At 40.2% G+C, this 12,930-nt stretch overlaps 6 protein-coding genes across 6 annotated transcripts; 1 reads left to right on the plus strand and 5 right to left on the minus strand.

Moving 5' to 3' along the window:
* Positions 1-515: 515 nt before the first annotated feature.
* YOR1 (ATP-binding cassette transporter YOR1) lies at positions 516-4,949 on the plus strand (the record flags this gene model as incomplete). Its single annotated transcript, XM_056228305.1, has 1 exon — positions 516-4,949. The coding sequence occupies one exon, from the start codon at positions 516-518 to the stop codon at positions 4,947-4,949; it is 4,434 nt and encodes a 1,477-aa protein (XP_056088039.1).
* A 544-nt stretch (positions 4,950-5,493) lies between these two features.
* On the minus strand, positions 5,494-6,435 carry BGL2 (glucan 1,3-beta-glucosidase; the record flags this gene model as incomplete). The annotated part of the gene is made up of 1 exon (XM_056228306.1): positions 5,494-6,435. The coding sequence occupies one exon, from the start codon at positions 6,433-6,435 to the stop codon at positions 5,494-5,496; it is 942 nt and encodes a 313-aa protein (XP_056088040.1).
* Positions 6,436-6,727: 292 nt separating this feature from the next.
* Positions 6,728-7,753, minus strand: UPA1 (putative methyltransferase; the record flags this gene model as incomplete). The annotated part of the gene is made up of 1 exon (XM_056228307.1): positions 6,728-7,753. The coding sequence occupies one exon, from the start codon at positions 7,751-7,753 to the stop codon at positions 6,728-6,730; it is 1,026 nt and encodes a 341-aa protein (XP_056088041.1).
* Positions 7,754-8,373: 620 nt separating this feature from the next.
* Positions 8,374-9,306, minus strand: ERV29 (the record flags this gene model as incomplete). Its single annotated transcript, XM_056228308.1, has 1 exon — positions 8,374-9,306. The coding sequence occupies one exon, from the start codon at positions 9,304-9,306 to the stop codon at positions 8,374-8,376; it is 933 nt and encodes a 310-aa protein (XP_056088042.1).
* Positions 9,307-9,565: 259 nt separating this feature from the next.
* ZUO1 (zuotin) lies at positions 9,566-10,867 on the minus strand (the record flags this gene model as incomplete). Its single annotated transcript, XM_056228309.1, has 1 exon — positions 9,566-10,867. The coding sequence occupies one exon, from the start codon at positions 10,865-10,867 to the stop codon at positions 9,566-9,568; it is 1,302 nt and encodes a 433-aa protein (XP_056088043.1).
* Positions 10,868-11,621: 754 nt separating this feature from the next.
* BIO2 (biotin synthase) lies at positions 11,622-12,749 on the minus strand (the record flags this gene model as incomplete). The annotated part of the gene is made up of 1 exon (XM_056228310.1): positions 11,622-12,749. The coding sequence occupies one exon, from the start codon at positions 12,747-12,749 to the stop codon at positions 11,622-11,624; it is 1,128 nt and encodes a 375-aa protein (XP_056088044.1).
* Positions 12,750-12,930: the final 181 nt, after the last annotated feature.

Below are 12,930 nucleotides of genomic sequence, written 5' to 3' on the forward strand. Positions count from 1 at the left end.
GCGGCTTGCGATAAGCGTGTCTGTCTGCTGCGGCGTATCCTGCGGGAATGGCACTTTTTTTGCCTTTCTGTGCTTTTTTTCTTTCCTTTTGGCGTACCGCCCTTTGTGTAAAGTAGAGATGATTCCGCGGAGCACAGCGGATATAGAACGGAGATGATTCATCCGCCACCCGTGGAAGTGAAAAAAGCCAGGGCAGGAAAGTGGCAATGTGATCTTCCTGACCCTTTAGATTGCTCCTAGAGAACATAAACATATATAAATACAGAGCGCTCATCGGCTAGTGATATTTAGCAAATGTGTCACTAGGGTTCTTCTGGCTAACTCAACTACAAGGTACAACAGCATTTTTTTTGTGTGTGCACGAATTATTACGTTTCAGCTACACGACTACGAGAAGCAAATATTTCTCCTCACAAGTACAGCGCTTTTAAAAAAAGCCACTCAAGTATAAAAGAAGAAGGCCACTTTTTTTCCACTTGCACAAAGGAGCGAAAAGCAATAGTCACATTATCACCATGACTGCCATCATGGAGGACCAAGTCCCGGAGGAGGGACAAGACGATAAAGGAGAGAACATAATATTGTCTCCCAAGGGCTCCGCCTCTTCGGACATAAGCACAGAACTTGATAAAGATTCCTCATCTTCCTGGGATGACAAATCACTACTGCCCACGGGCGAATACATTGTAGATAAAAATAAGCCGCAAACGTATTTGAACTGTGATGATATTGAAAAAGTGACCGAGTCTGACATTTTCCCTCAAAAACGTCTGTTCTCATTTTTACACTCCAAAAGCATGCCTGAAGTACCGCAAACAGATGACGAAAGGAAAATGTATCCTATGTTTCATACAAATATCATCTCCAATATTTTTTTTTGGTGGGTTCTACCGATTCTGCGAGTTGGTTATAAAAGAACGATTCAACCAAACGATCTTTTCAAGATGGACCCAAGAATGTCTATAGAGACCCTCTATGATGATTTTGAAAAGAATATGATGTACTATTTTGAGAAAACGAGAAGAAAATATCGGAAAAAGCATCCGGAAGCGACAGAGGAAGAGGTCATGGAAAATGCAAAACTGCCCAGAAATACAGTTTTTAAAGCTCTATTGTTCACATTCAAAAAGCAGTACTCGATCTCAGTACTGTTCGCCGTCCTGGCTAACTGTACATCCGGGTTCAACCCAATGATCACCAAGAGACTAATCGAATTTGTTGAAGAAAAGGCCATTTTTCACAATATGCACGTTAACAAAGGTATTGGTTATGCTATCGGCTCATGTTTGATGATGTTTGTTAACGGATTAACCTTTAACCATTTCTTTCATACTTCTCAATTGACCGGTGTGCAGGCCAAGTCTATTCTTACAAAAGCCGCTATGAAAAAAATGTTTAACGCTTCTAATTACGCAAGGCATTGTTTCCCGAATGGTAAGGTGACCTCATTCATAACAACTGATCTAGCCAGAGTGGAATTTGCTTTATCTTTCCAACCATTTCTGGCTGGGTTTCCTGCGATCTTGGCTATCTGTATTGTCTTATTGATTGTCAATTTAGGCCCCATTGCATTGGTCGGGATTGGTATCTTCTTCGGCGGGTTCATGATTTCTCTGTTTGCCTTTAAATTGATTCTGGGCTTTAGAATCGCCGCAAATGTGTTCACTGACGCAAGGGTTACTATGATGAGAGAAGTGTTGAATAATATCAAAATGATCAAATATTATACATGGGAAGATGCCTACGAGAATAATATTCAAGATATCAGAAGCAAGGAAATTTCCAAAGTGAGGAAAATGCAATTATCAAGAAATTTTTTAATCGCAATGGCTTTGTCTTTGCCCAGTATTGCTTCGTTGGTCACCTTTCTAGCAATGTACAAAGTCAATAATGGCGGCAGACAGCCTGGTAATATATTTGCCTCTTTGTCATTGTTTCAAGTTTTGAGTTTACAAATGTTCTTCTTACCTATTGCTATCGGTACCGGTATTGACATGATCATCGGGCTGGGTCGTCTGCAAAGCTTGTTGGAAGCTCCAGAAGATGATCCAAACCAACTGATCGAAATGAAACCATCCGCCGATTTTGATCCAAAATTAGCCCTGAAGATGACGCATTGTTCATTTGAATGGGAAGACTATGAATTAAATGATGCTATTGAGGAAGCTAAAGATGAAGCTGAAAATGAAGGTAAGAAAAACAAAAAAAAACGCAAGGATACGTGGGGTAAACCAACTTCAAGCAACAATAAAGCAAAAAGATTGGACAGTATGTTAAAAGATAGAGATGGTCCAGAAGATTTAGAGAAGACTTCATTTAGAGGTTTCAAGGATTTAAATTTTGAAATTAAGAAGGGTGAATTTATCATGATCACTGGTCCTATTGGTACTGGTAAATCCTCGTTGTTAAATGCAATGGCAGGTTCAATGAGAAAGACCGACGGTAAAATAGAAGTCAACGGCGACTTGTTAATGTGTGGTTACCCATGGATTCAAAATGCCCCCGTAAGGGATAACATCATATTTGGTTCGCCATTTATTAAGGAAAAATACAACGAAGTCATTCGTGTCTGCTCTTTGAAAGCTGACCTGGATATTTTACCAGCTGGTGATATGACTGAAATTGGTGAACGTGGTATTACCTTGTCCGGTGGTCAGAAGGCGCGTATAAATTTGGCCAGATCTGTTTACAAGCGGAAAGAGATATACTTATTCGATGATGTCTTAAGCGCTGTGGATTCGCGTGTTGGTAAACACATTATGGACGAGTGTCTCACGGGAATGCTTGCTAATAAAACAAGAATTTTGGCTACACATCAATTGTCATTGATTGAAAGAGCTTCTAGGGTCATTGTCCTAGGTACTGATGGTCAAGTCGACATAGGTACTGTCGACGAGTTGAAAGCCCGTAACCAAACTCTAATAAAACTATTGCAGTTCTCTTCCCAAAATTCCAAAGAGGAAGAGGATGTCCCAGAAGAGGGCATAATCAATGAATTGGGAGGTTTGAAATATGAAGGTGAGATTGAGGAACTGACTGAGTTGAAAAAAAAAACCACTCAAATGTCACAAACTACAGACACTGCTCAACCCGTAGTGAATGGCCATACCAGCACAAAAGAGGAAAGAGCGGTCAACAGTATCGGTGTGAACGTTTACAAAGAATATATTAAAGTTGCGGTAGGCCGTTGGGGTTTCGTTACACTTCCACTTTATTTTGTTCTAGTAGTTGGTACCACATTTTGTTCACTCTTTTCTTCTGTTTGGTTATCCTATTGGACAGAGAATAAATTCAAGAACAGGCCGCCTAGTTTTTACATGGGTCTTTACTCCTTCTTCGTTTTTGCTGCCTTCATTTTCATGAATGGTCAGTATACAATTCTTTGCGTTATGGGTATTATGGCATCCAAATGGCTAAATCTAAAGGCAGTGAAAAGAATCTTGCACACACCAATGTCATATATAGACACTACCCCTTTGGGGCGAATTTTGAACAGATTCACGAAAGATACTGACAGCTTAGATAATGAATTAACTGAAAGTTTACGTTTATTGACGTCCCAATTCGCAAATATCGTAGGTGTGTGTGTCATGTGCATTGTTTATTTACCATGGTTCGCTATTGCCATCCCCTTTCTTTTGGTTATTTTTGTTTTGATTGCCGATCATTATCAAAGCTCTGGTAGAGAAATCAAGAGGCTTGAAGCCGTTCAACGGTCTTTCGTTTACAACAACCTGAATGAAGTCCTAGGTGGGATGGATACAATTAAAGCTTACCGAAGTCAAGAACGATTTTTGGCAAAATCAGACTTCTTAATTAATAAAATGAATGAGGCAGGTTATCTTGTTGTTGTCCTACAAAGATGGGTAGGTGTTTTCCTTGATATGGTTGCTATTGTATTTGCGCTAATCGTCACATTGTTATGCGTTACGAGGGCCTTCCCTATTTCAGCAGCCTCCGTTGGTGTTTTGTTGACATATGTCTTACAATTGCCTGGTTTATTAAATACAATTTTGAGGGCAATGACGCAAACCGAAAATGATATGAATAGTGCCGAAAGATTGGTCTCGTATGCTACTGAGTTACCCTTAGAAGCAGACTATAGGAAGCCAGAAATGACCCCTCCCGAATCATGGCCCTCGAAGGGTGAAATTGTTTTAGAAAACGTCTGCTTTTCTTATAGGCCTGGTTTGCCAGTTGTCCTGAAAAACCTTAACTTGAACATTGAAAGTGGAGAAAAAATTGGTATCTGTGGTCGTACGGGTGCCGGTAAGTCTACTATCATGAGCGCTTTGTACAGGTTAAATGAATTATCAGCTGGTAAGATCTTAATTGATGATGTTGACATAAGTAAATTAGGACTTTTTGATTTAAGAAGAAAATTGGCCATTATCCCACAAGACCCCGTATTGTTTAGAGGTACAATTCGAAAGAACTTGGATCCATTTGATGAACGTACGGATGATGAGTTATGGGATGCATTAGTAAGAGGTGGCGCCATTGCCAAGAATGATCTATCGGAAGCCAAGTTACAAAAACCTGATAAAAATGGTACGCACGGTAGAATGCACAAATTCCACTTAGATCAAGCAGTCGAAGAAGAAGGCTCTAATTTCTCATTGGGAGAGAGGCAATTATTAGCATTAACAAGAGCTTTGGTTCGGCAATCAAAAATATTAATCCTGGATGAAGCTACATCCTCAGTGGATTACGAGACAGATGGTAAAATTCAAGCACGTATTGTTGAGGAATTTGGAGACTGTACAATTTTGTGTATCGCTCACAGATTACAGACTATTGTAAATTACGATCGTATTCTTGTTCTAGAAAAGGGAGAAGTTGCAGAATTTGATACCCCATGGACATTGTTTACTCAAGAGAATAGTATTTTCAGGAACATGTGTTCAAGATCTGGTATTGTGGAGAAGGACTTCGAGAACAGAATTTAATGTATACTATTTTATTTGTTGCATGCTTTTTTTTTTCCGTATCTATTTCAATGACACTCGCTGGAACAAAATAATGACGAGCGTAAAGCATCTATTATTTTTAATTATTCATAAAAAAGCTGTTCAATATTTCATAGACGGACATGTTAATGTACAATACTATATACGCAAACTCTGAAAAGTACTTTTTCAAAACATTTTGGAGAAACCAATATGTTCGTTTGACCAGCACTTTTATTCTAGAATATATACACATATGTATATCCGCGATATGGCACACTTAAAGAAGGAATAACGATGTCTTATTAGCTTAGTAGACTATACATGAAAAACGAATTCAAAAGATGGGAGGCATAAAATAGAGAAAGCTTATATGAAAATCCTAAAACCAAAGGAATTTTCACCTACGCAAAAGAAGTGAAAGAATAAAATAAAGTTTGAAGTGAGGAGAAAGATTTAGCTTTCCATTTGGATTTTTTTTGCTTATTTTCTACTTAGATAAAGGAAAGGAACTCTTCTTCGCTAAAGAAAAGTTTCAAAGCGTTTAAGAAAAGTCACAGCCCAAAGAGTACTTCAAATTGTCACTTGAAGTGAAAACACCCCAATGCTTTTCGACATCAGAGGTACCAGAGGTGTTTGGCTTCCAGTCTTCATCGAACGCTTCAAAGGCAATGACGTTAACACCCCAAGCTCTCATAGAACAGACAGCTTCCTTCCAGAATTGTTTGGCATTGTCGACGGAAGGGTAAGAACTTTCAAAGTTGGTACCATCGGTTGGCCAACCAGTTTCACCAACCCAGAAACTAATATCAGTACTACCTTTAGTAGACTGAATGACTTGTAAAGCTTGCATAATGTCATCAAAGAAGGAGTAAGACGCGTTTTGCATCGTTTGTCCTTGCCAGTAAGAGAAAGCGTTAGCCATGACAAAATCAGAGGCTTCGATAACGGCAGAGTTGTAACCAGCAACCAAGACGTTCCAGGAATCGACAGTACCGACTTGCTTACTAGAGTAAGATTTTCCGTCAGAGTCGGAAATGTCAGCAACAAAGCTACGGACATCGTTGATTTTATCAGATAGTTGGGAAGCAGTTAGATCGTCACGGTATAATGCTTCAGAACCGACTAAGAAACCAGCAACAGTGGACTCTTTGATTTTTGGTAAATATGTTTGCAAAGCAGCCTTTTCAGCAGCATAATGGCTGTCGTCTGTTGGCCAGACACCGACAAAAATGCTAAACCCCTCAGCTTCGGCAGCAGGACCCAAGTTTTGCAAAGTGTTACAATCGGACGCAGCGTAAACTTTAACGGTGGAGGTGTAGCTTTTCAAGGCTTGCAACTCAGTTTCATAATCAGAAGTAGACTTACAAGTACCATCGTTGTTCTTGACACCCAAGTTGAAAGCTAGGTTACCCAAAGCTGAAACTTGAGAAGCAGTGAATAGTAGCGCAGTGGCTGCAGTAGCGAGTGTGGTAGAGAAACGCATCCTAGACCGTCTTTCTTTTTTTTATGGGTTGCTTTGACTTGATAAATCGAAGTTTGGAGGAAAGCTTGGAATACGAAAAGAAAAGATCTATCTTTATAAGGAGTTAGCTAAAAATCAAAATAAACAAATATTTCACTTATTTTGTTCGCAACATTTTTCGTTTCTTTTCAGGGCGGAAAACTGGAAAAAAAAAATTTTAACGTTTCTTTTGCTAAAAATAGAAACTGCGCATTCGTAGACAGTGATTTTATATAGCATAAACAGTAGCATCAGTTCTAAACCACTACTTATTTCAAGTGGTCCAATGCTGGAGCATGGTGAGGGCTATTTGTAAACCGTCTTGGATGGCTAGCTTCCCCTGGGGTACTGTACCAGGGAAGTGCAGTTGTCCAGAAAAGTAGCGATGCAAAGCAGAACATTCTAAGTCGGATCTCTTGAAACAACGCTTTAAATGGTCCCATTTGCCGAAGATAAGCAGGATGTTGCACGGTGTTTCTGACACAGAGCCTTTTTTTATCTTCATGATGTATGGTAGCTTTGTCTCTACCTTCCGGTACTTTGACAGTTCTTCGTCGTAGTGGTAATCACCACTGTTGACCCAAAGAGTTCTTGCATAACCTTCGGACACTTCGTCCAACGTACTTGCCACCCGAACGTGATAACCCAATGTTTGGTTTTTGTAGACATCTCTGGGCGATACAACTTCCTTGCGCTGCAGGTCAACCGTTACGCGCACAGTCCTGGGGATATTCTGATTCGATAACTCAATGATCTCGCCCTTTCCTATGTACACCAAATTCGTCTGGTCCCTTTCGATCTCTTTCTCTGCGTTATCTTGTGCAATGGATAGGCCCTCCCTGTAGATATGTTCGGCTGATTCATTCATGAAGGCCAACTGGTGCAATTTTGGGAAGGCAAATGCATGTTTCAAATAAAGCATGTTTTTCCTTTTAAACGTGATATCCAGTAAGTTCGAAGGTGTAACGAAATATTGCAGTAGTGTGGCGAGTAACAAACAATCAGAAATGGTTTCCTTCGATCTTGGCCTCTTTCCATGCCTTCTATCCTTTGACAGGTCCAGAACTATAATTTCTTGAATATTGAACAGAACAGCTGTCTTCGCAATTTGGTAGGCAGTAAACGTTGTCTGTTCCAGATTAAAGCAATTGTCAATGGCGCTTGTCGGTATGCATATCGAATATTGGGCCACGGCAGATTCTATATCCATGTTTTTTTTCAGTTTAAGTAAGCTTGGTTTCACCTTTCTAGCGACTTTCCCCTCATTCTTGACTTTTTCATATTTACGTTTGACAGCCATCTTTCCCAATGATTGCTACACTTTCTTCAATAAGTAGTCAGTGGTCGTTGACATTGACCAGCTCTTCTACTATCATCTCACCTTCGAGTAGTATTTTTATCGATGAGATGGAAAAAATTTCAAGAAGCATGTTTGGGTGTGTGCCACATTATTGCGATTTACAATCACTGTCAAAGTGATAATTAAGCAGTTTACAGTTGAGAAAATCGCATTCGGTGCTCAAGGTATTTATTCAAAAGAATAAGGAGCATTCGCATCGCTTTCCAAGAGATTGCATCAGTCAGACAACGGTCGTAGGGGAATTCTTCATCTACGGAAATTCTCTTATTGAGACGAATGGCAATGAGCAAAAGGACATGATATAGTGTGTGTGTGTGTGTGTGTGTGTCCCTGAGGCTTTTTGCATGAAGGTCGAGTCTGAAGATAATGTCGATTCGATTACAGTCCGTTAATTGCACCTATACGAAAAGAAATCTTTTATATAAATATGACAGTAAGAAAAGTATACATGTGACCTAACAAGGTGTTGAAAGCAATCACAGTGGGTAAAAAACGTAACAGAATCATATAGAAGAAAAGTAAACAAATAAAAAGACATAAAGGAAGACCTCCGTCACTTTCTAGTAAATTTTCTTCTTCTCATCAACGGATAGTTCACCAGCGCCAGTATTGGTAACCAATAGGAGCCCGCCGATGATGCTTAAGTTCTGGTAAAACTCATACTTCAAGAAATCCCTCTTGGTGTTGTTGTAAAACCAGTAGTTGTTCAATGTGACGTTGTAAAAAGTTAAGATCAAACCTAACATAATGGATGCAAATTTTGTCTTGTAACCTATGGCAAAACATATAGTGCCAATAATAGTCAAAGCGATAGTAAGCCAAGATTTATTGAATGTAAATGCGATGAACATTAAAACGATTAGGATTCTACCTGCAAACAACAGGTAACCTTTTGCTTTTTCATTTTTACTGTTCAATTCAGGAAGCATGCCGAACGTGGTCTTGTTTTGGACAATGGAATCGCTGAATGCAATCAACAGCCCACCAATGACACTGAAGTTTCTTAAAACAAACGATGAACCTGTGAACAACCCATAAACTAGAGCTTGAGAAATGACGCAGGCACATAACACACCGGTGGCATAATTGGTTTGCTTTCTCAGAACTAACAAACTGGCGCCAATCAACATGGAAATTGTGACAATAACTAGAAACACAACAACGAAGAAGTATGGATAATGCTTCCATTTATTCAGATAGAAAATTTGGTCGGACCATTGCGATAAGATCCTAAACGAATCTTCATAAAAGGTGGCCACAATGAAAAATCTTGACAAACTTGGGATGTAGGGCTTCAGTCTATAGACAATTGCATTGTCTGTAAGCCCTTCAATCCTGGAGGCAAACCTCTCAAAAGATTGCTTCCACTGCTTGAAAATGCCTACGGTAGATTGGTTCTGGTTTGATCTAAATTGCGCACCACCAGAGTATGGTCCTTGCGATGATGACATTGGCATACCGCCAAAGTTTCCAGTGGGTCCTCTGTAAGACATTGATTTATCCTTTTCCTGCTTTATCTTCACTTCTCTTGTGTTGTGCGAATCGTTTCCTGTTAAAAGTAAAGAACACCTTTAACGAAAGATCAAAGGTGTCCTTTATTTTTCGCCTTTCCCATTATTCCCTCTTTCTCCATTTTTCAGATATATACCCAAAACGGGAAAGGTCACCCGAATATTCTTTTTCATAGTATATTGATGGAAAGAAAACGTTCTTTTAATTATTCGTATATAATCTATTCTATTCTGGTGGTCTCTAGGCAAAGTAGGACAACAAGCTGGATGGCAGTTTGCCAGAATCGACAATAGTCTTGGCAGATTCTTGCAAGACTTCCTTGGCACCGGCAGCATTGGCCTTGATCTTCTCAGCAGCGGATACTAATTCTTCGTCACTCAAACTGTCGACGATCAAACCAACTTGTTCGTCAATGATAGTGGCCTTGTCAGCATCGCCAAAGTAATCTGCGTCCTTTGCGGAGTTACGGACAGCTCTCTTGTTCTTCTTCTTAGCAGCCTTGGCAGCTTCCTTGGCCTTCTTTTTGTCAGCCTTGGCGGAGGCATTGGCTTTGGCCTCAGATTCAGCCTTGGCCTTAGCTTCAACCTCGGCCTTGGCCTTGGCTTCAGCTTCGGCTCTTGCGCCAGCTTCTTTTTCCCACTTCTTTTTCTCCTTTTCCTTCTTCTCTTCTTCTTTGAACAATTTGATACGAGGATCTTCACTGACAGCTCTTTCGACAAGCTTGACTAATCTGGCGTTGTCAGCTGTCTTCTTCTTGTCTCTTGCGGCCTTGTTCTTTCTTTCGATGTAACGTTTGTGATCTCTGTTGGAGGAGTCATCTGGAACATCTTCGTCCAAAAATTCAAAGGTTCTCCAGGAGTCGAATCTATTCCAGAAAGCATAGAATTGTTCGACTTCCTTCTTGGAAGAGTCCTTGTTACCTAGAGATGGGATTGGAGTCTTCTTGGAGAAACGAGCTTCGGCATCGAAAACAGGACCCCAAGCCTCGTAGAAGTCATATCCGGTACCCTTCTTTGGTGGAGCAACATCCGCGACAAAATCACATGAATCGTATTGTGCTCTCTTGTTCGAATCAGTTAGAGTTTCAAAAGCCTTTTGAATAATCTTGAAAAACCCATCTTGGTCCAAACTACCACCAGCGGCAGATTGTTTATCTGGATGGTACTTGACAACTTGTTTTCTATGAGCCTTGATGATTTGGTTTTCGGTGGCTCTGAAACGCAACTTGGACAGACCCATAGCAGCATACAAATCAGCCGTTTTCCAGTCTCTAGCGTCATGAGTCAATAGATCTTCATCAGCCAATTCAGTGTCAAACAGCAATTCATCAGGGTCAACATTGGATTCTTCAACGGTTTTGACGTTCCTCTCAGCTTCGATTTTTTCGAATTCAGACCAGGTATGGTTTCTTAAAGTTCTTTGAGCATGTTGCAAAAAGAACTTACCAACTGGTTCAACTGGACGACGAACAAATGGAGTCTTGGTGGCGGAACTGTTGATTTCAACAGTGATATCAGACGATAATGTTGGTAAAGTGAACATAATGAATCTCGGTGACCTATGTGGAGCTAGATTTTAGAACTAGAAGTTCAGGTCAGAAAGTATAGTGGAAAATTCTATATGGATGATGTGAAAAAAAAAAACCGCCTACTGCCAAAATTTCATCGAGAAGAAAAAGTAACGTGAAAATGACAAATGGCGGGTAAGACCCGAAATGTTGAGAGTTAATCACGTAGTGCCATCAAGGCCAGTACTACAACATTGTGATTCTTGAACCGCCTTGTATTTGTTCGCGATTTATTGATATGTACGTCTTTTTTCTTCGAGGAATTTTCTGCACGAGACAAATTGCTTTTTCTAAGTGCTTATTATGCTTAATGACTTACGTGTTCAGTGCTAGCTGTTGAAACTGATCAATGCGATGTTTTATAGGGGCTAGTCAATTGAGGCATCTTAAAATGAAGAGGGATGAGCTTTTTTGAGTTTAGCTAGATTTTACTTGCAAAAAAAATTTACTGACCAAATACTTTATGTTTAGTTCCGCCTTTCAATGAAAATGATAAAATATTATAATTGGATGGTTCATCATGAGATCTTTTTAACATAATAGGAACTTAGATTCACTACTTAACATATCTTTAGCACTTTCCAGCGCACCAGAATGCAAATGCATATAAGAAAAAATCGCCAATTGTCGACTAATTGGCGATTTATAAATAGATAAATATACATATATATATATAGTGTGTTTTAATAAATAGGCGAGAGAAGAACGGTATCCACATGTCTCTGCACTTTAGGATCTGTCGTACTTGAAGGCTTCCATAGGTTGCAACCCCCATTTAGCCAGCATTGCTTTGTCTTCGTCCCAACCGTTACACATAGTCGTAAGCATTTTTTTACCGGTGAAGATACTGTTGCAACCGGCCATGAAGCAGACAAACTGCTCTGTTTCCTTCATGGTGTAACGACCCGCAGCTAGTCTTATAATCGCCTTTGGCATGACAATTCTGGCCGTGGCAATAGTTCTCAGAATTTCATCGAATTGCAATTTCTTGCTCTTTGGGTCGGCAAGTTCCTCGGCCATTGGAGTCCCCTTGATAGCAACCAGTCTGTTGATTGGTAGGGACTCTGGGTGAGGAGTCATATTGGAAAGCGTATAAATAAAGCCAATGTGATCATCTTCACTTTCACCCAGACCCAAGATACCACCGGTGCACGCTTTTATTCCGGACTCTTGGACGTTCTTGATGGTCTGTAATCTTTCGTCGTAGGTTCTGGTGGTGATGACCTTACTGTAGTGCTCCCTCGAAGTGTCGATGTTATGGTTGTATGCAGTCAAACCTGCCTCTTTCAATTGCTTTGCCTGATCTTGGTCAACCATACCCAGAGTGACACATGTTTCTAGTCCCATATCGTTCACCTGTGTAATCATGTCCTGGATTCTTTTCATGGCGGATTTACGACCTTTCATGTCTCTCCATGCAGCACCCAGGCAGAATCTAGTAGATCCGTTCCTCTTAGCCTCTTCTGCCTCTTTGATCACTTCATCCACTTTGACCATTTTTTCAGCCTTCAGTCCAGTGTCGTTCCTCGAGGATTGCGCACAGTACTTGCAATCTTCAGAGCAGCCACCAGATTTGATGTTCATCAACGTGCACAGCTGTACCTTGGAAGGATCGTGCCATTTTCTGTGCTGCAATTGTGCTGCATGCGTAAGCTCAAGCAGTGGAGTGTGGTAGATCTCTTTCAGTTGAGATTTTGTCCACGAATGATTTGGTTCTTCTAGAGATAATGCATATTGTAAAGTGTTCAAAGCGCTGGGTTCTGCGAATGCAGATGTAGATTTGACTGCAGCATTGGTTGCGCATTTAGTCAGAGCCGGTCTAGCGGTAGAAAAATGACGGTAGATAGTTGACATCATTGTGTTATAGAGTAAAAGTCAATCACACCGGTTGGTTATTTCAGAAAGGCCAGGAAGTTTTTTCTGCAAGCCTGGAGGCAAAAAGAGCTTTGCCTCTTTATATAAAGATCTATTAAAAACAAGAAATGAAAAAAAAAATAAGAATTTACCAGATTGACCAACGAACTACATAGCCTGTAAA

The sequence above is a fragment of the Saccharomyces kudriavzevii genome (genome assembly GCF_947243775.1).
Source record: "Saccharomyces kudriavzevii IFO 1802 strain IFO1802 genome assembly, chromosome: 7".
NCBI lineage: Eukaryota > Fungi > Ascomycota > Saccharomycetes > Saccharomycetales > Saccharomycetaceae > Saccharomyces > Saccharomyces kudriavzevii.